Source organism: Orbicella franksi, chromosome 11 (assembly GCF_964199315.1).
Source record: "Orbicella franksi chromosome 11, jaOrbFran1.1, whole genome shotgun sequence".
Taxonomy (NCBI): domain Eukaryota; kingdom Metazoa; phylum Cnidaria; class Anthozoa; order Scleractinia; family Merulinidae; genus Orbicella; species Orbicella franksi.
The window spans coordinates 3,010,417-3,030,007 of NC_138155.1; the positions used below are offsets into that span (position 1 = coordinate 3,010,417).

General features: G+C 40.8%; 2 protein-coding genes across 3 annotated transcripts in view; one reads left to right on the plus strand and one right to left on the minus strand.

The window, feature by feature from the left end:
* LOC145502276 (uncharacterized) overlaps positions 1-3,565 on the minus strand; it is a 34,599-nt gene extending 31,034 nt beyond the window's left edge. Inside the window, exon 1 of the mRNA XM_081481533.1 lies at positions 2,924-3,565. The gene's annotated coding sequence lies outside the window, so the exon portion shown is untranslated. The remainder of the gene's footprint in view (positions 1-2,923) is intronic.
* Positions 3,566-3,728: 163 nt separating this feature from the next.
* LOC145502274 (A disintegrin and metalloproteinase with thrombospondin motifs 20-like) overlaps positions 3,729-19,591 on the plus strand; it is a 56,842-nt gene continuing 40,979 nt past the window's right edge. For both annotated transcript variants that reach the window (XM_081481530.1, XM_081481531.1), the window contains exons 1-17: positions 3,729-3,812; positions 3,917-4,278; positions 5,115-5,274; positions 7,910-8,103; positions 9,628-9,711; positions 10,694-10,818; positions 11,895-11,935; positions 12,459-12,564; positions 12,941-13,084; positions 13,565-13,709; positions 14,064-14,168; positions 16,691-16,833; positions 17,384-17,447; positions 17,568-17,688; positions 18,047-18,183; positions 18,495-18,612; positions 19,205-19,297. In XM_081481530.1, the coding sequence (XP_081337656.1) occupies positions 3,731-3,812; positions 3,917-4,278; positions 5,115-5,274; positions 7,910-8,103; positions 9,628-9,711; positions 10,694-10,818; positions 11,895-11,935; positions 12,459-12,564; positions 12,941-13,084; positions 13,565-13,709; positions 14,064-14,168; positions 16,691-16,833; positions 17,384-17,447; positions 17,568-17,688; positions 18,047-18,183; positions 18,495-18,612; positions 19,205-19,297 (2,224 nt within the window). In that variant the 5' untranslated portion in view covers positions 3,729-3,730. The remainder of the gene's footprint in view (positions 3,813-3,916; positions 4,279-5,114; positions 5,275-7,909; positions 8,104-9,627; positions 9,712-10,693; positions 10,819-11,894; positions 11,936-12,458; positions 12,565-12,940; positions 13,085-13,564; positions 13,710-14,063; positions 14,169-16,690; positions 16,834-17,383; positions 17,448-17,567; positions 17,689-18,046; positions 18,184-18,494; positions 18,613-19,204; positions 19,298-19,591) is intronic.

Here is a 19,591-nt window from a genome sequence, read left to right on the forward strand (position 1 = left end):
TCATTTGTTTCGAAAATACCATTTTAGAGGTTAGCGCCTTACTGCCAAATTGTCCGACAAGAGAAAATCGTATCGGTTTACTTTACGTTCGATTTAATTCGAGGGCGTTTGCAAGTTTAAATTTAATTCGCGCACATGTTAGGCTGCTAATTGGCAATTGAAGCGAACTGGCTCATTCTTGAAATCGCTGCTCCGCTATTTAAGGACTTCTGCCTAAATATCTACACAGATAATATCCATCACTCCACATGAGGCTCCAAGATGATTTTAATTTAGTTTGTTGTCGAAGTTCACGACACAGCAGAATATAAATATAAACATCGCGCCTTTGACAACGCGTGCAGCAAAAAAAGGAACAAGAAAACAGAATTGGTAATACGTGTTGTACATCGAGCAGGAACCTTCCCTGACCGCTAAAACCAACGCCTCAGGTAAGTTACGGATATCCAAGTGTCTTGGCTAACCTGACCAGATTCCTTGACATTAAAAAGACCGAATGCAGAAAGATACTGTTATGTCTTCGTGAGCGATGCTATTACCAGTTATCTCGTACCAAATGGATCAGGATTTCGCGTGATTAGAAAGATTACAGCTTTGATTTTCTGCTTCTTTTCAAGGACAAAATGCGCGGAGTCTTTTAAACGCAGATCGATGAAGAAGAGGATGAAATTTATAGGAAGTGGAATTTAAAGAATATTAAAAGAGCTTATGGCATGTGATATTCATAGCAGCAATGTATACCACAGTTTCGTTTACAGAAATGACAGATGAGTATTTTACGATATGTCTGTTTGAAAGCGTTTGTTTTAAAGGGCTTTTACTGAGAAGAAAGCGCGCGCTATCAAACTTCTTTTCCACCATGTGATCAAAATTTAAATTCTCCACAAACATAAACGGTATGCAATCAAGCATGTTGGATAATGAGAATACAGAGAATGATCACCAAGAAGAAGTCATTAAAGTGATAGACAGTGCAATTCTCCCAACTCGTGCTACTTAGAATGTATCAATTTTTATTGTATTTTAGATTTTAATGTATTTTAAAGGTTTAACATTTATTTTCTCAGAGGACCCTCCTGAAAACCACCTTATGGTGATTGGAGGCCTCCTCTTAAAATATAATGTATTATCATTATTATTATCATTATTATTATTATTATTATTATTATCATTATTATTATAACGAGAACTTAAATGTTGGTATAAATCTGACTTGGCAACAAACGTGAATTGTATTTTTTTTTTTTTTTTTTTAATGGTTCCAAGCCAAATAGACGACAAAACGTTTTTCACCGGACCACGCTCGAAGCTCGAAAACCAAACTGTTTTGTTTTTATGATAAAACGTTATCTTAATATCGGACATGCTGTTAAAAAGAACCTAAACTGTCAATTGCATAACCACAGTGTCTATATGAGGTCAATGGCTGAGAATTTTTTACTGAACTCCTAGCTTTTTCGGTGCAAACAAAACAAAATTTTTCGGCTATGGCCGCAACAGCTAGTAATTCGATTTTAAGTTTTGGCAAGAATAATGACTTTTGCACAAATCGGCTTTTTTGTCACTTGAGAGACACAAAATCTGCGGTCGTTTTGCAAAGAAATTTTTCGCGCTTTGCCGCGAACGACCAAACGCTGGCCGCTCTCGCCGATGTGAATTCTTGAAATGTTTCGCTTTGTTTAAACGACTGGAGAAAAGCGCCCTCTAAGATGGTAAGTAGGTAAAACACATGTCAATTGAACAGTTATGAAGGGCAGACAGGATTTCTAAGGCGATGAGCTCAAACATAATCCCTGGACCAATCGAGAAGGTTTTTAAAGTATTCTGCTGACGACAAATCCGCTAACCGTTTGGCTGTACATGTAGTGATGTCCACGTGGAAAATTGCGCGCGCTCAGTTTTTCAGTCGACGAATCGTGGTACATATATTTTTTCTCCAAACTTTCTGTAAAATTCTCTACTTTCTTTTCAGTAGAGATACAAAGCTGAACTTGGTCGATCCGCGGTACGCACGGTCATATTTTGAAGGAAATCGATATATGGCAAATTGTTTCCGGTTTCGTTTGACGAAAGGAATGACTATGCGACAACAGAGAGATTATGTCCAAAGGTCCGCGATGCGAGACACTGATGTCCAAGCTAAAAGGTCAGATCGGAAATACAAACTGAGGATATTTTTTCTTTCAACCTTATGTGCAAGCTTGCTACAATATTGCTACCACTTCGCCTCTTTTAAAACTGAAATCTCGGTCATGTCATATTTTAATGTGCATTTCATTCATATAAACACATTTTAAATCGATTTCATCTGTGGCTAATTTGATCATACCGAGGTATTTTTAAACAGTTAATGTGAGAGCTCATTCTCCACGACCATAATAAGAAATTTTCGTCCTCGAGCATGTGTTGTTGATGTAAATATAGCAGCTTTCATTGTAGAATTCCAAGATTGCATTAATGTTTCAATTAGAAGGGTTTCCGTCGTTGAACGATTTGCGATAAACAAAAACAACTTTTCCAGTTTGGTCGATCCGTATTTTCATCCATAAAAGGCCGGGTATTAATTTTCGAGTTTTCCTCGTTCCCTAAAAGAATTTGATTCGTTTTGACAGGGTATTCAAGCTCTGGTTTACTGATTTGTAGAGAGCGGTTAAAACATTCCTGATCGAATAACAAGTGATATGAATTCACAATATTGAACTTATTATTTAACCCTGTAAGATGTTATTAAAACTTCAAATTATCATTGTCTTAGTTTGTAAATGATGCGCACCATTTAAACGTGACTAGTACTGATATGTCTATTATCAGAGGTTTTTGGGACTTGCGACCTGATGCAGACTCCAGACTGTGCGATATTTACCGTATCTAACTCGAGCACCAGTTTTCGGTGTTCATTGATCATTTTGATGTAAATATTTACCTTTATTTGCGGTCAGTAGAAAGCAGGAACAAATACCAGGATTTCTTCTGCGTTGCGCAACTTTTTTGATGAAACCGTCGTTGTCTCGGGCATGTGACATTCTCGATTGCCTACACGCAGAACTGGCCAGTTGATTTGTTTTCATTGTGTTACGGGAAATAATTCAATGTTTTTTATGACAGTCTTGTCTCAAGTCAGCGCTTGAGCGACAGAGGGCAATGCAAAGCTGCTGCAATGACATCATTAGCCTCAACCATCTCCGTTGTAAAACGAAGTGAAGCACCTAAAACTTAGTAGCGTCAAAGGGCACGTAAACAATTCTGCAGTAATTGTGTGCGCGCAACATTTATCCCGTGCAAAACTTGGGCTCCGAAGCTGCTTTTGTGAAGTCATTTATCCCTGGGTCCATTGTAACGGTTGTGGGCTTAATCAGAACCCTCTTGTGACAGTGCCTAATGATTTCCCTGACACTAATGACAACTTCTAGTTACAACTCACCCACAGCGAGGAGGATCAGCGTCTTATCAAATCAGGGAAACAGCAGCAAATCCTTGTCTGTTTCCTACTCGTGTCTTGTATAGTAAAGAAAACAAACAGCGCAGTTTTGTGATGTAGAAATTCTTTTCTTTCTCACCAGGTAATTTGTGTCAACGCGAATAACGTGGCTATCGAGAAGCTGGCTTGTGATTGGCTAGTTTCATGCTCTCCGTGGGCGTTCCTAGAAGTCCTGTAGCTGTCTACCAAAACACTTCATTGAAAGTCACTGCAACGCGGCTCCTGCTCTAGTAATCACCGAAAACCTGTACTATGAAGACACTATCCACCGCTGTATTTATAATTATTTTGATTCATCAAATTTGCGCAGCGACGGACAAGAAACCCTTGAAAGGTAAGTGGGAACTCTCCATTTAAAGCTGACTTAAAGCATTCAACACTGCTGTTTGTATGTTAATGTTTTCTAATTGTAACTTCTCCGGGCTTCCCCTGATTCAGGTCGCGCGCACGGCTCTAGCGGTCTTCCAAACAACAATGGACGCGTTGAATACGAGATAACGTTAGTGGAGCGGGTAAACCGCAATGGAAGAAGACTCTCGCCTCATAAACATTTTATAAAATACGAACACAGAGGTCTAAGGACAGGCACAGTTTACTATAGACTCGCCGCGTTTGGGCGTACTTTTCAATTTCGCTTGGAGCGGGACGATAGCTTTGTATCGCCTGTGCTTACTGTAGAACATGTTTATAGCGATACGCGCCGACTACCGTTGGCTGGGGACTTGCAGCATTGTTTCTACAGTGGGGAAATCCAGGGCGACCCCAACTCGACTGCCGTGTTTAATTTATGCAACGGGCTGGTAAGTTCACTACTTAATTCTGTATTTTACCATTGGAGATATTTTTTGTGTGTCATTAGCTGCGCGACGAGATGCAGAATGCGCACTGTAACGCCGTGCTGCTTTTCACTATAGCGGCAGTGTGCTTCGCCTGTAATTTTAATTTCTACTTAGACTGAGTTCGTATTATCCACCCGCATATGATGAAAACATTTGGAAAAATTATCATTTGAGGCTATGGCGGTATATTGTATTTATTTACTCAATTAACGATGCCTGGCCGACCGTCCATTAGCCAGCGGCCTCACTGACAAGTAAGTAAGCCCGTGAATTGAATAGTCTTATCCAAAGCTATTTATTAGGGAGATTTTCGTCTTAAAAGACAGGCGCTTAGCCAGAATTTAGCCGCGCATCATTGCTCTCCGAGAAGAATTCTCGACAGAGGCTGGGACTTGTTTGTGGTTGCCATTTCGGATTTTTTGGGTTTTGATTTAACCGGAAGCGCTATGATGTGGTAAATGACCCCCCGGTAATCAATACGAAGGGGTTTTAGCGGCTCACGCACTTCGTGTCTCGCGGCCCATCGCGATACGCTTTTAAAAACAATTTTTAAGTTGTTTTGTTGTGTTTAAACTACAACTTCTGCTATTTAGAAATATAATTAGCTTATTTAACTTCGAGTAGCTACTTCCTATGCGATAAATAGCTATAATAAACAACGTGATGAGCGCAAGAAACCCGGACAAAAACTCACAATTCCCTTCATACTTTTATTACTATATTTTATAGGCGCGCGTTTTATTTTTCTTACATAGCCTCTCAGATTTGTGCGCAATTTACTCTTTTCTTTATTTCAGCGAGGTTCGTTCGTCTCAAACGGCGAACGCTATTTTGTTGAGCCAGCCAACGACGGAAAGATGAATACAAGCGCACATTACAGGAAATTCCATCTCTTGTTTCGCCAAGCTACCGTGAGAGAAGGCTTTAGTAACGCACCGTCGACTTGTGGCCTTGTGGGTAAGTTAACTTTTAAAATTAAAGACCTCCGTGAGTGAGTGCGTGCTTAACCAGATGAGCCAAACCTATGCTCTGTTTTTGTTGTTACCGTCATATTTCCCGGATCCAAAAGGCTTATCTTTTTTGCCGAAACCCTATTTTCCTTATCTACACAAGTGATAGGCATGACAATGCCCTACTTCACGTTGTCTTGAATCATGCGCCAAATCAGATGGGTTTACCTCACTCCAGGCTCGACCTCAGCTAAAACAAATAAATATCATCTCAACCTTGGGCTTGATAACCTAACAAAGAAAGAATCACTAATTGTTTTAATTGCGCGCAGTCTTTCGCGTGAAGACGCGTTCTTAAATTATATCTGTTAAACCATGTGCGCGCAAAACTGCCAGTGAAGGAAAGCACGAGTGACTTGAATGAAATTCCTTTACGCATCACCCTGCAAAACGATTTGTTGACCCCAGATACACTTCTGCCTTGTGCGTGCCAGCGCGGGAACGCCGCAGAAATGTACCTGATATCGATCCTCTTATCGCGACACCATCATGCTGCGCGCGCGAGAAAGGTTCCTCTAAGACATTTATGACGCAAAGCTGATAGGGTTCAGTAAGCATTCCAAATTTAATCTGATACGATCAACAAACTAACATTTTTCAGTTTACTTTGTGTCTTTAGTTGGCTGAAACCATTTTTGTGGATTTTATCTAGTTAGTGGTTTCTCTGCTAGGTCACGAGGTCCTTTTAACCCCACGTTGCACAAAAAAGCGGTATTCTCGATGAGGAATGGCCCGTAAATTAGATGAAGAAATCGCTATCACTTGTTTTCAGCACGTGCTTAATTACCAGTTACTAAAAACATGAAATAGCGACGAGGTCTGCAACATCTACCTGTCACTTGCCTGAGGTCAACAGCTAATGACGGAGGTTAGAGATTCTTTAGATTTTGTAAATACCAACTTGTTCCAAAAACACAGGGGTTTTCTCCACACTTTACCCCGTTGTCTCAAGCGTGCTCGTTGATTGCTGGATGACAAAAAGACGTCTTTAAAACTGAGATTCTTCTGTGAGAGAAAAGAACTTTGCACGCTTACGAATCGTTCTGTAGATGGAGTCTTTTCTGCTCACACAGCATGAAGGCCTTCGAGGCATTTTACAAATCACTCCAGTTCAACGATTCGACAGAGCAAAAAACTGAAGACTCTCTAGATCACAATTGCAGATTTTTTTACAAAGGTATCTCGTTCTCCGTGCGCGGCTGACACAGAACATTACGCATACTCGAAATAAACCCGCGTATAGTAACATTCATCGTGATCGATTTTAAATGACAACGATCATTGCATGGTTGCAATCGAGATCGTCTTTAACTTTGACCCCTCGTCACACACCGTCACGCATCGAGTTTTCTACCACACGATTCCTTTTGAGCGCTGTAGCAACTTAAACGCTCTTGACAGCATGATTGTAACCTTTTACCCTAACCGTTTACCAATTTAAGTGGAATCTATGACACTCGATCTTCCTCACTCTAGCGCGGATAAACACCCGTGTAAACAGTGCCGGTTTAAATAGCATTGGGTCCAGCTCTGAGATTTTTGCGCGCAAAATCCACACAACATTTGAAAGCAGGATGGTGAAGTTAAACCAGGGTTGTAAACGTACACTGCAATTTTGTGGCACATAATGTTGCATCGTGTGCCTGGGCTGCATTCCATTCACTGTCGTTTCAGAATGAAATGTTTGTAAGTGTTGGTCGCGTTGAGGCGCGGTGGCCTCACGGTTAGTGCGCTCGACTCCGGATCGAGTGGTGCGGGTTCATGTAGGCCTGGCCGGGGACATTGTGTTGTGTTCTTGGGCAAGAAATTCACTCTCACAGTGCCTCTCTCCATCCAGGTGTATAAATGGGAATTTAAAACTTATCTTTCTCGACGTATATTCGACTGCGCTTTGTCACCCACTCTCCGCAAGTGGCGGATTTCATGGCTTGAAGTTAATCATCCCTGATGTTCATCTCCAATTTTGCAAGCTTGATGTGGCTCTATCACGCTCATATACAGACTGCATCAAATTCCATCGAAGTTGTCTCGAGTTTTCTGAGCAATTTTCCAACACTCATACATAGGGTGGAGAGAGGCGCTTTCAGAATCAAGGATCTTGCCAGAAACGATACTCTAACCAAACCAGACTGCCACCCTTAATCTGTCCTTTCATACGCTCGTAGTTGTTCTTTGTTAAAGGGAGAGTTTCACGGTTTGGCGCATGTCTCTAAATCAAAATACTTTTGTTCGCTTCTTCAATGTTATCGCTTTAAAAACCCACTCAGATGTAGTTCAGTAATCACATGCTATAGTTAGTCAAGATAGAATGACAGATGGCCAAAATTTTCAGAAGATTTCAGTGGACCGACGGTGTCGACCGTTGAATTTAATGTTGACCCGTACGATTTATTCTACGGTTGATGATTTTACGGCTATTTGCATGCGAAATTAGGTGACTTTCTTACGATTGGTTCATAAACAAAGAAAAATTGGGCTTGTGCCAAAAAGCGGTACGCAGGCGAACAAATAATACAGACATGCGCCGAACTGTGAAACCCTCCCCTTAAACTTTATATTTGTTTCAAATCCTCATTCTTTAGACACCAACAAACCTCTGCAGTTGTTACGTGGCCTCCCGCCATCCCCTTCCAACGAGACCAGCTCAAGAAGACGGCGTAAAAGAAGCATCCATGACAATTTTGTTGAAACTTTAGTGGTCGCTGACAAGACAATGGTGGACGCGTTCGACAACAAGGCCGATTTACAAAGCTATATCATTACTCTTATGGGAGTGGTAAGTAACGCAACCTCAGATTCATTTATAGTTTGCTTTTAATACCAGCTGTTATTTAGGTTGTCACGCGACACTTAAGCTTCGCGTGACTTCCTGAATTACGACCGCAGTTTCTTCAGCAACCTACGCTGAGGTTAACAAACACGGCGCCTTACATTATTCTGTCTAGAATTTCGTTTGGCTTGACTTAAAACATCGCTCATTCCTTTGTGAATCTGTGTACAGAGATGCGTATGTTTGAAAACGTTCTGTTTTCCCACCATTAACTTAGTCGTTCAAGTTATATCAATGTAAAGAGATCAAAGCTTAATACGCTGACGTGTTTGAGTGCACATACCGTAACAAAAACTTAGTTTGTGTGGTGAGCGTGTTCGTCTACATATTGATCGCGACAATCCCGCGTAATTCCGCGCCACGATACACGCGCGATATGATCACATGACGATCCACAACTCGACAAAAGTCATTGTGTAAGAATCCTTAACTCAAAAGCACCACGCCCTGACGCAACCAAGGCAGGATGGCTTTGTCTGGTCTGGAGAAAATCTTCCAGCCTGCCTCACGACAGTTGTTGAATCGCTGAAAGCACAGTTCAGCATGTTTCCTGTAATTGCCAGTAACAATTTTAACACCATGCGACCAACTAAACCTACGCAAAGTGTCGTGCGACTCTCTAAAACCCGAAACGCCTGAGAAAATATCTAGACAGCACCGTGTTTATTGTGATCGTCATGACCTTGAAACAAAGATTTTTCGCTTCACTTCCCCCGTTCAGTCCATAAGTAGTTAATAAGCATCTAATACGTAAACATGGTTAATCCCAAATGATATGGGTCGAGGTTTAATCTGATAAAAAGGCACGACGAAAGGTCAAACTAGAGCAAGTGGCTGTCAAAAAGCGATTGTTCAAATCACGCGTCTTTTGTACTAAAAGTTTCACTGTTTGATAAACCTCAGCTTAACCAATTTCTGTTCATGTGTTATTTCAGCCTGTTCTACCTTCGTGGTTGACCCATTTGTCCTTAAACAGTTTTGTTAGATGGATTTGGAGATGTATTTTTTTAGGAACTGCTGTGCTGCATTGACGGGGAAGTGACACAACGAGATGTTCAAAAAGTCGCCGGTCAGCGGAAGTATTGCGGTTTAACGCTGAAATGCAAATTGAAACTTCCTAGCCTTCCGCTGAAAACGACGTTTTTTCTCAGGCGATGGCAAAATAACTTCTGTGAATCCTGGAAAATAAACACTCATACTCTTATAAAATTCCTTTTCCTGACATCAGCATTATTTGTTTAAGATCGCGCGCTAAAAACCACATAGGCAAGGCAATGAAATGAAGTCTAGACATGCCTCAGCGCTCATCCCATTAGCTCCTTCTTGAGGGCTTACACTCGATCACAAACTCCAAGTCAAAAATAGATTTAAATGTTTAAAAAAAAACTAGTTACTTGCTTAGTTTGCGTATTATTTCCAGACAAAGTTAATGACTTTTTTAATTAATTAACCAATGTTTTCTCTCTAAAGGTTGCCCAATTGTATCGAGACAGAAGCATTGGTAATTCCATTAACATTGTAGTGGTGAAGATAGTTTTTCTAGAAACCGACGAGGTATGGTTTCGATTTTTCTCTGAGACTTTTAAAATTTAAGTAACGAAGAACAGCCCCCTGCTCCGAGAGAGCTTGCTGACAGGCTTAAAAACTACAAATCTTGAATAACAACGAAACATTCAAGCCTGAAAACACTTTCCCTGCACGTTTGCCGGTGTTCCAAAATTCAATATGGCGGCCAGAGGCGGGAAAGAGTGGGTGGTATTCTCACAAACCGGCGACAGTGCGGTGGCGCTGAAAATGACTTGGTAAAAAAAACTAGCCATGGAACAATTAAAATCGTTGCTAAAAAAAAATTTCCGCCAAGGAGCTTTCCTGTTTTCTTAGCTGCTAAACTATGTGCATCATCACTACCCAAATTGCCGGGTATTGCCGAATACTATTGACCAGGTCTTCACTTATCTTTCTTTAAACGTCATCATCGCAGTCGTACCCTATTTACACGTTAAGCGTGGGAAGAGATTCAATTCTAGAGCAATAAGAGCACAAGATTTATCTAGGCATCCCAGGCAAATTAGGGGGTTTCTTTGACTGATAAGAAGAGGGGTAGGTGCAAGCAAAGTCGCAACGGAACCCAAACAATGATTGGATTTAGTTAATTTTGTTCGCCTATGTATCAAACCGGCGACTAATTCTTTATTTCCGAAACACGTAGCGAGGAATAGCTTTGCTATTTCCCCTTGATTTGAAGTATTTTTAATCCATCTCAGCTAACTCTTACGCCCCCTTCCTTCCCCTTCGTTCCCTCTTGCCTTTCCCACCATTCCCTCTTCGCCCCTCTATCCCTCCTATTGGTACCCATTTCTATTTCGTAGGGGTGGGGAAAGGCACTGTGAGGTAAAGCGAGCACATGAGACCAACGGTCAGCGGACTTCTTCATCCCGCGTCACTAGGTCACAACGCATGCGCCTCCCTTTATCTGTTGTCATGATAATGTTTGTACTCGTCATAACAGGGCATGATGTGTTTTTGTTAATTTCAGCCCGATATCCGTATTTCGACAGACGCGACGAGTACTCTGAAAAGTTTCTGTCGCTGGCAGAAAAAAGTAATGGCAAAAGACCAGAGTCACCCAGAACACCATGACACAGCCATCTTACTAACAAGGTAAGCTTTGTCTTTATTTTCTGTGAAGCGAGTGTGTTTAGTTAGCAAAAAGTGAACAAAGCGTGAATCACTATGCCCATAAGTAGTGTGATAAGACAGATGAAAATCAAGCTAAAACGTGCAGTCGGCAGAAAGCGCGGGAAGCTCACAGGGTTTAAAGGAGCTCAGTCATGGTATTTTGAGCTATTAAGGAATTTAAGTAACCACGACGGCGACGCCGAAGACAACGTCGATTAAAAAATGACTTTACACTTTACCTACGAATCTCGCAATACTCTAAAGTCATTTACTTTGTTTGTCACCGACAAAACTTTCACGAAACTGAATCTGGTTCACAGCGATAAACTTGAAATAAAATTTAAAAAATTAGCCGTCGTGGTCCACGTTCTCCAGACAACGCAGAATTTGGTCATTTCACGTTGTTGTTGTGCAGAGGACGGTAAAGAAATGTACCAAGAATTATAACGCACGTGCATAGCCATTGTTCGGCTCATTAAATCTTTTGTTTAGCGACGTTCCCGTTGCCGTTGCTGTCGTGGTTTTCTTAAACTCCCTAATTTGGCCACCACGTACGAAGTTACCTTTAAATTGAGGGAAACCCGAAAATAACAGTTTACTCAGATAGAAAAACACTTAAAAGTTCATAATAAACCATAAAATAACAAGGACGGTTAAGGATGGAGAAGATTGACGCGGATTACAAACGACGAATTTGAAAAATTTAGGCTAAACTTTTCAAGATGCGCAAACCGTGTCGTAGCTCCATTAAATCATGATTGGTTTTCATCAGTAGAGCACGCGCCATGCTTCTGTCACTTTACTACGTTTAGTAATCTAAGTGAAGGTGTCTTATTCCCCGTTCTTAGTCGAAAGTGTAGCAGCTCTCATAAGCTTGTAATTCTATTTGTCGTCATAGTGTATAGCTGTTGTTGTTTTGGGGCTAGGTGCATTGTTTCTGTTGCTTGTTTTATTGTTCTCTCAAAGGGAATCGAGCCATTCATGTGAGACCTTATGAGAGCTGCTAAAGACCCTTATTAATCGTCTACCCTTTCAATTCTTTGTCGTTCTCATTTCAGGACGAATATATGTCGATCAGTTGGAAAATGTGGCACATTAGGTAAATAATCCAGTCCATAGCTTCTCTGTCATACTTTTTAAGACTATCTTCGATTTATCCCCCACGCACAAGCTACGAAACGAGATGTCAATTCACTTATTTCGAGACGAAAAAAGTGCTTCAAAATCAGAGGAAACCGTACCCTAAACATACAGCCCAGTAATGTAGAGAAACAAGCAGAGGTAATACCAAACCTGTTGGTTAGATAAAGGAGATTCAGACGGTTTTATGAAAGACTAAGTCTGAAAAAATGGGCCTAAGTTTTTCAACATGCTGACGTTCTTAATGAAGATGTGCTCTGAATGAAAAAATTCAAGCTTCTGGTTCGCGAAATCGTAAAGCCGCGAGAAGAAAAAGCCAATGTCCACCGGGTTGGCAGAGTTGAACAAAACACTAACAATAAAACGCGGGAAAACTATTGCTAAAGAGAGTACTGACGCGCATATGCTTCCACCAGTCATTTCCCCCTCAAACCTGTTGTTCGTTTTCTTCTCTGAGCTTTTGTGTCTCTGCTTCTTGTCAGGTCTTGCCGAACTTGGAACAATGTGTCATCCATCAAGGAGCTGTGCTTTGGCCGAGGACAATGGACTGAGCACAGCTTACACGATAGCGCATGAACTGGGACATGTGTAAGTATTTGATAATTTTCTGAATGAGGAAGAAAAGGAACCCGAACCTGAAGAATTCTAGCAAGCAGACATGATATTACGGAAGACATTTGGCCCCATAAGAGCAACCAGAAACTGTGTGATGCCTTGTATGACCTGTAGAGTACACCAGCCCTTCCGCTTCAATTCCTCCTACTCAGCGTTTTCCTCCTCTCCATCTTCCACCCGCCCCTTCTCTTCTTCTTTCTTCTCCTCCTTTGACTCCTCCGACCCCTACCCCATTTCATCATCATCATCATCATAATCATCATCATTATCATTATCATCCACCTTCTCCTCCCAGTTGTCGTCTTGTCAATTCTCTCGCTGAAGTTTCTCATTCTTTGTGTCGTCGTAGTTTCAGTCTTCCTCATGATGGCGATAATAACAGGTGTACCCGGAGCCGCAGAGATCAACACCTCATGGCGCCATCACTCAGTTTTGACACCAAGCCGTGGTCATGGTCCAACTGTAGTCGCGAGAAAATCACGCAGTTCTTAGAGTAAGTACATACACTACTGAGGGTGCGACATAGGTTTGGTGGGATGCGGAATGAGAGTGAAAATGGATGCGGGATGCGGGATGACATAAATTTTAGTGGCGGGATTTCGGGATGAAAATACTTCGGGACTGCGGGATGCGGGATGAAAAACAGAAAATCATACGTTGCGGTCGTTACGCGGAGGACGGCACCTTTAGCGAGGAGGGATTGGGTTAAACATTCGGAGTTGAGCGGGATGGCGGGATTGAATCCTCACTATTGGCAATACATGTATCTTAATAATTATGTCCGAAGGCCGTTCTGGGAGAACATGGACCCTATTTGTCTGAAAACTACAAATCGAGTGCAGTCATGTCCGTAATGAAAACACTGAGGATTGACCTTTGCATTGTGAAGTCCGAAACGAACTCTTTTTTGTGTCCATCGATCGTATTATAATTAAACGTTCGCTCATAAAATCGTTTTGTATTTTTGTCCCAGTCTAGGATATGGATCCTGCTTGTCAGACAAACCCGACGAGAAAACGAACGTTAAATACCATGACACTCTCCCGGGTGAAGTTTATGGCGCCAACAAACAATGTCAAATGATCTTTGGAGAGAGTTCGTCACTTTGTCCTTTTATGGTAAGTACAAAAGAACAGAAACTTTGTCTCCAACGTGCTTCTCGATTTTTGTGCTCTGAACCACAGTAAAGAAACCCTGTACGAGCTCGGTTAATAAGAGATTTATTACACGACTGAAACTACCAGGAAATCTTCAAGAGCGATCTTGCGGGATCATTCGGGACAGGGCCCGGTCCAGTAATACTTAGAGAATATTCGACTGGGAATGGAGCAATCTGATTGGCTGATTTTAGTTATTGGCCCTCTGATCTAACTTAGTCGTATGATAAGAGTCGGTTACGAACTGGCGAGCCCACGGCAGTTTCGTTTTTCAAGCGTTCTAAATGCGTTTGTTTTGTCTTCTTCTTATGTAAGGAACCTTGCAGACGCCTTTGGTGCGTGAAGATGATTGGACAAAGAAGAGGCTGCTCGACTAATCACATGCCATGGGCTGATGGAACACCTTGCGCGAAAAGACGGGTGAGTCAAGAATCTTCCTCAATCTTAAAGGAGCTTAGTCACGGTATTTTGAAATATTTTGGTAACGTAAAAAATTACCTTTAAATTGAAGGAAACCTGAAAATAATAGTTAACTAAAATAGGAAATCACTTAAGAGATAGTAATAAACCATCAAGAAACAAGGATGGTTAAGGATGGAGAAGATTGACACGGATAACTAAAGACAAACTTAAAAAGTTAAGGCTTAACTTTTCAAGATGCCCAAACCGTGATGTAGCTCTTTTAACAATCCTTCTTTAGTTTTAGTTAATAATTTAACACCTCTTTTGACTAATATCACTCTGACAAACTATTTCTGTTTTGAGTTTTCTTTAATTTATACTTCGAAAATGAGTGTCTCTGTAAGTTTGACGCTCATCTTTGAATTCACACATGACTGGATTTATGAAAAGGGTGTTACTGAAAACTGAGTTCCTTTGCACCAAATGAGCGACACACTTTGATTTCACGACTCCTAAAGGCCTAAAAATTCACTCCAAGTGATGTATGAAAAACACTGTTTTCATAAATCCAGACAGATATGTCATTATTTTTAAGTAGAGTTACTTTCAATATTCCGAATTCGCTGGTCCATTCCAAGCTTTTTTTCCAAATTGTGACCAATGCTTGGATCGTGTAGGAAATGTCTAAACTACAATTAACGCGTGCATATGTTGACAATTATTTAATCTAGTCTGTCAGAAAACAAGGTCACTTAATTTAGTTGGATTGTAAAACATGTCTTTATCGTGGTTTATCTCAATTATTGCACGCGCGTGCGGGTTATACAAGGGACAATGCCGTCAACGTAGAAATTTACACTTCCTGCTATTAAACATGTGCACGCCCCGTCTTCACGTACGTTAAAACGTGCACACGCTCATGTTCATGAATGGTTCTGGTTGGATAAGCCATTCTTAGCAGATTAACTGCCTTATCTTTCCAAGAACATCTTCGTGAAGTTCTTCTCAAGGATTAACCTAAGAAAGAATGGCGCCAAGAAATCACCTTTTGTTGCATAATTGTAGGCCAAGGTCTCATTCACCTCTGCTTTTTTTTTTCTTTTCGCTACTTAACATCTTTTGGACCTTTTTTAGACCTGTAAGAGGTCGGTAATCTGTTGGCTACAAAGCCAACGCGAGTTTTAAATAGTTACTCGTCTGAAGAGCTTTCTGAAGCACGTACTAGAGGTCGTGCAACTATTGTTTTCACAACGGCAAATTACTTAAACGCAATGAGATGTGTTTTGTGTGTGTTCAAATGAACGTTCCGTCCCTCGTGTGTCATCACCTTTGTAATGAAACCAATATATTCCGTGTGTAGTTCCGATTTTTCAAGGGTACATTATTTTATTCATTTTATGATGTACTTCTCATCAAGGAGTTGATCGATCATTTCCGAGTTCAGTTCCTTCGGAAATTAGGCGAGCACTTTGTACACGGCTTTAATTGCTGTAATTGCTTTCCTCTCACATTAGAAGATCTTACATGTCACCTCTTAATTAATAGACACCAGAATACGTCATTTCAGTCTTACGATCACGCGAACATAAGCTCATGTTTTGCAAGTGTAAACACTGATACAACTTCCTTTATACAAGCATCGAGCAATTCTGTTAAGCAACGAGCGCATTGGAAGATTTTACAGTCTGAGGTTCTCTCCTTGGAGTACTTTTGTGTCAATAGCTCTCGAATCGTCGTTACAATTGGGTCACGGAGGTCGATAATGCGACGCAAATAAGGGTTAATTTTTGCTGTGTTTACAATTCCAATCACTCAATCCCAATTTGTTTACATTCTCGAAATCCCTGGAGAAGTGTGGTCGCCAGATATCTGTCACCTTGCGATTGTTTTTCCACCTTGACTAACAGGATCAGCGGGTATAACATGACGTGACACAAAATCCATGTGACGTAAAGAATTGAAACAATTTTTCGAGTTCTTAACTTTGGGTCCTTATTTGGAACGACGGCGAAAGTTGTGTACAGTTACCTGTGATGTGCGAATACTGCTATCCAGACGAACATTTTATGAGTAAATACCACGACTGTAAAATCAAGAAGTGCTGATTTTTTTAAAAGAAGAACTTCCTCAGTGCATAGAAAACAGGGACAAAAATTCCACTTGTAAGCTTGGATTAAAACTCGTTAACGATAAGGATGAGGTCTCAGCTTTGCTTAAATTGTTCACCGTGGGATCATGTTTGATTATGAAATAACACCGTTGCACTCAATCGCGCACATTCCAATGCCATGCTGCAACGAGATTGCAGAACAGTTGCAAGATAATGGCACGTTTCGTGAAGATTTTTCTACGTTTACTGCAATTCTCGTCTCTTTTTAGATGCGCAACAAGTTTCGCGTCTTACTTCCATTCTTGCAATATTAAAAACCTTGAGCAGGTGTTGCGTGACGAATAGAAGGCATGACTCGTGAGAGTTACTCAGTACTCTAGCAATAGAGATTGAAAGAAATTTGACATTTGTGTTTATTTTCAAATCATAGTGGTGCATCAGGGGCCAATGTGTAAAGAAACGAAGACTGAAGCCTGTTGACGGCAACTGGGGGCCCTGGGGCCCGTACAATGCATGCACCAGGAAATGCGGTGGAGGTATTACATTCTCATACAGGAAATGCAACAATCCAATGTAAGTACCTTCATCACGCACTTCTTGTCACGCAATCCGATGTTCGTTCGGCAGGTCACCGAATATTTTCACTGCAAAAAAGGAAGATTGCGGGTTCACCTGAGTAAAAGTCAAATCAGTAAAACAAAATGGTATTTTGCTTTTAGTGGCGAAAGTACCTCCGATAATATTTTACACCACGGCAATGTAAAATGAAATTCATGCTTTCGCGAAGTCAAGTTAAAGCAGCTTCGTCACGGGTTATGCATCTTGACAAGTTAAGCCTAGAGTTGTTAAGTTCATCGTTTGTAATCCGTGTTAATCTTCTCCGTCCTCAACCATTCTTGGTCCTTTATTGTTTATTGTTATCTCTTTGGTTTTTTTTTTTTTTATCTTAGTAAACTATTATTTTCAGTTTTCCGTCAATTTAAAGGTAATTTTGTGCTTGCCTAAAACAGCTCAAAATACCGTGACTGAGCTTCTTTAAATAGCCCCTCAGTAATTCCTGTATCACAAATGGTGGAAGACAATTTTTACTTGATTATTGGCCTTTGTTATCCTATTTACGCAGACCAGAAAATGGAGGAAAATATTGTGTCGGTGAACGAAAACGATTCAAGTCCTGTAACAGTCAGGTAACAATAACCACTTAACGAGTAGCTTGCCACGTTGTGTTACCTTAACACTTCCATTCTTGAAACTTTTGTCACGCAATATTATAACTTCTAGTCATTGTGTTATAATTAATTTACCAGGAATGCCCCAAGGGTTCAGCAGATTTCCGGGCTTTACAGTGTGTTAATACGCATCCTCGAACCATAAGCTCTGGTTCTAAGAGCTACAGAGCGACCCAATGGTTGCCGAAATATGCTGGAGGTACGAAAGTCATTTAACAGTAATGAAATGTCTCTTTGATGCATTGTACAAAAGTATACTTGTAAATTTCGTTTTATCAAAGGAACCATAATGCAAGGCTTGTAGCCTACGAAAGGCACATCTTTAATCTAATCAGCGGATGCTTGCTTTGTCTAGTCTGCAAAGCCTCAGTTTTCATCAGAACTCCAAGGCGACCTTTTGGGATTTTGGGCTTTTTCAAGGCAGTTAAAGAATCAAGGAGGACTTATAGTTCAGACTCTACCGTTGATCATGACCTTGGTGTTGGTTTTTGAGCATTTTATGGCTATTTATACCAGCGATTTGCTAACCGCCAGTTTGTGTTATTGTTGATGTACAGTTAGAAAAGAAAACCAGTGTAAACTCTACTGTCGCATGGCCGGGACTGCCATCTATTTCAAGTTAAGGGACAAGGTTATTGACGGGACTCCGTGTAACCAGGAGACTACAGACATCTGTGTGGACGGCAAATGTTTGGTAAGAGTCCAGTTTAACGGAGATGAAACACTCTGACACTCCTACCTGGCTTATCATCGGCGTAAAATCGAGAACGTTAAATCTGCTCACTAGAGGATCCAAGTGTACTTTGGTAGATTTGGTAAAACTATGCTACGAAGAATTTTAACACACCTTTTGAAGAAGTTTGCAGAATGTAACTTTTTTCAACTATATTTACTTTCTTTTTTAGAGGGGGGAGCGACAATTAGTCGTTGGGCGCAATAGAAATGCAATTATTATTTTATATTATATCAAAATATGCGTGAACACCCGGTTGTTTTTGTTTTTAGCCCGCTGGTTGTGACAGAGTCCTCAACTCAAAGAAGAAGGTTGATAAGTGTGGAGTATGCGACGGAGACAATTCATCCTGTAGGAGATTTACCGGAACATTCAACGAGACAAGGTTTGGTAAGGTTTGCAAGCATGTTATCCGAATACCTAGCTTTGCGTTACGCTTTACGTTTAGAGTCTTTAGACCACGACCAGTTCGATCCTATCTCCCTTAGTTAGTCGAGTGGGAAGCGAAACTTAAAGATCCGTGTTATACCAAGATTAAGAGGGGAAAAAACTAGCTACGCAAATACTGATGGCTGGGGCTTATCTTGTCTCCAGTTATCTGCACCTTTTACTAATTTTGTTTTCGATTTTCACTCCGCAAGCTAATGTAGAAAAGAACTGCCTAATACGCTCCTGTTGTTTCAAACGGGTCATTTTAAAAGTTTCTTGCTGTTGTAAAACAAATTGCGCGTGTTACTGATTCACTTAAAATATTCTACGCGAACTAACCCCCTTTAAGACCACTTTGTAGATCACAGAATCACGAAGAAGAGGAATCGAGTGTCTTGCCCAATAAAGTAAACTTATGACAGTGTCCTCGCTAGAAACTCCTTGATCAAATTGAATGTCGAGTGTGGAGGCGCAAACCGCAGTCAGATTTGTTTGGTGTTTTGGTGCGATGAAACAGATGACTAATTGTTTTATTCTATGTTAACATTCACAGGGTACAACTATATATTCACAATTCCTGTCAACTCGACCGACATACTTATTACCCAGTATGGTTGGAAAAATCGCGAAGACTCCAATTACTTAGGTTAGCATTTTTATCTGCACTTCAGTTGTTTATTTGTATAGTTTGCAAGGAGTTTGTTGACTTAAACCTACCTCATGTAAACGCTAAGCCATTTGAGAAGCCAGGTGTATAAATGGCAACCGGAGAATTTAATGCTCGGGGTAACGCTGCGATGGACTAGCATCCCATCCAGGGTGGAGTGGAGATACCTCTAATTGCTTCATGCTACTGAAACCGGAAAAAAAGCGTCGGCGTAATGGGCCGCTTGGCTCCAACTCAGAATTTAATTAAAATACAAAATTAAAATATTATTTA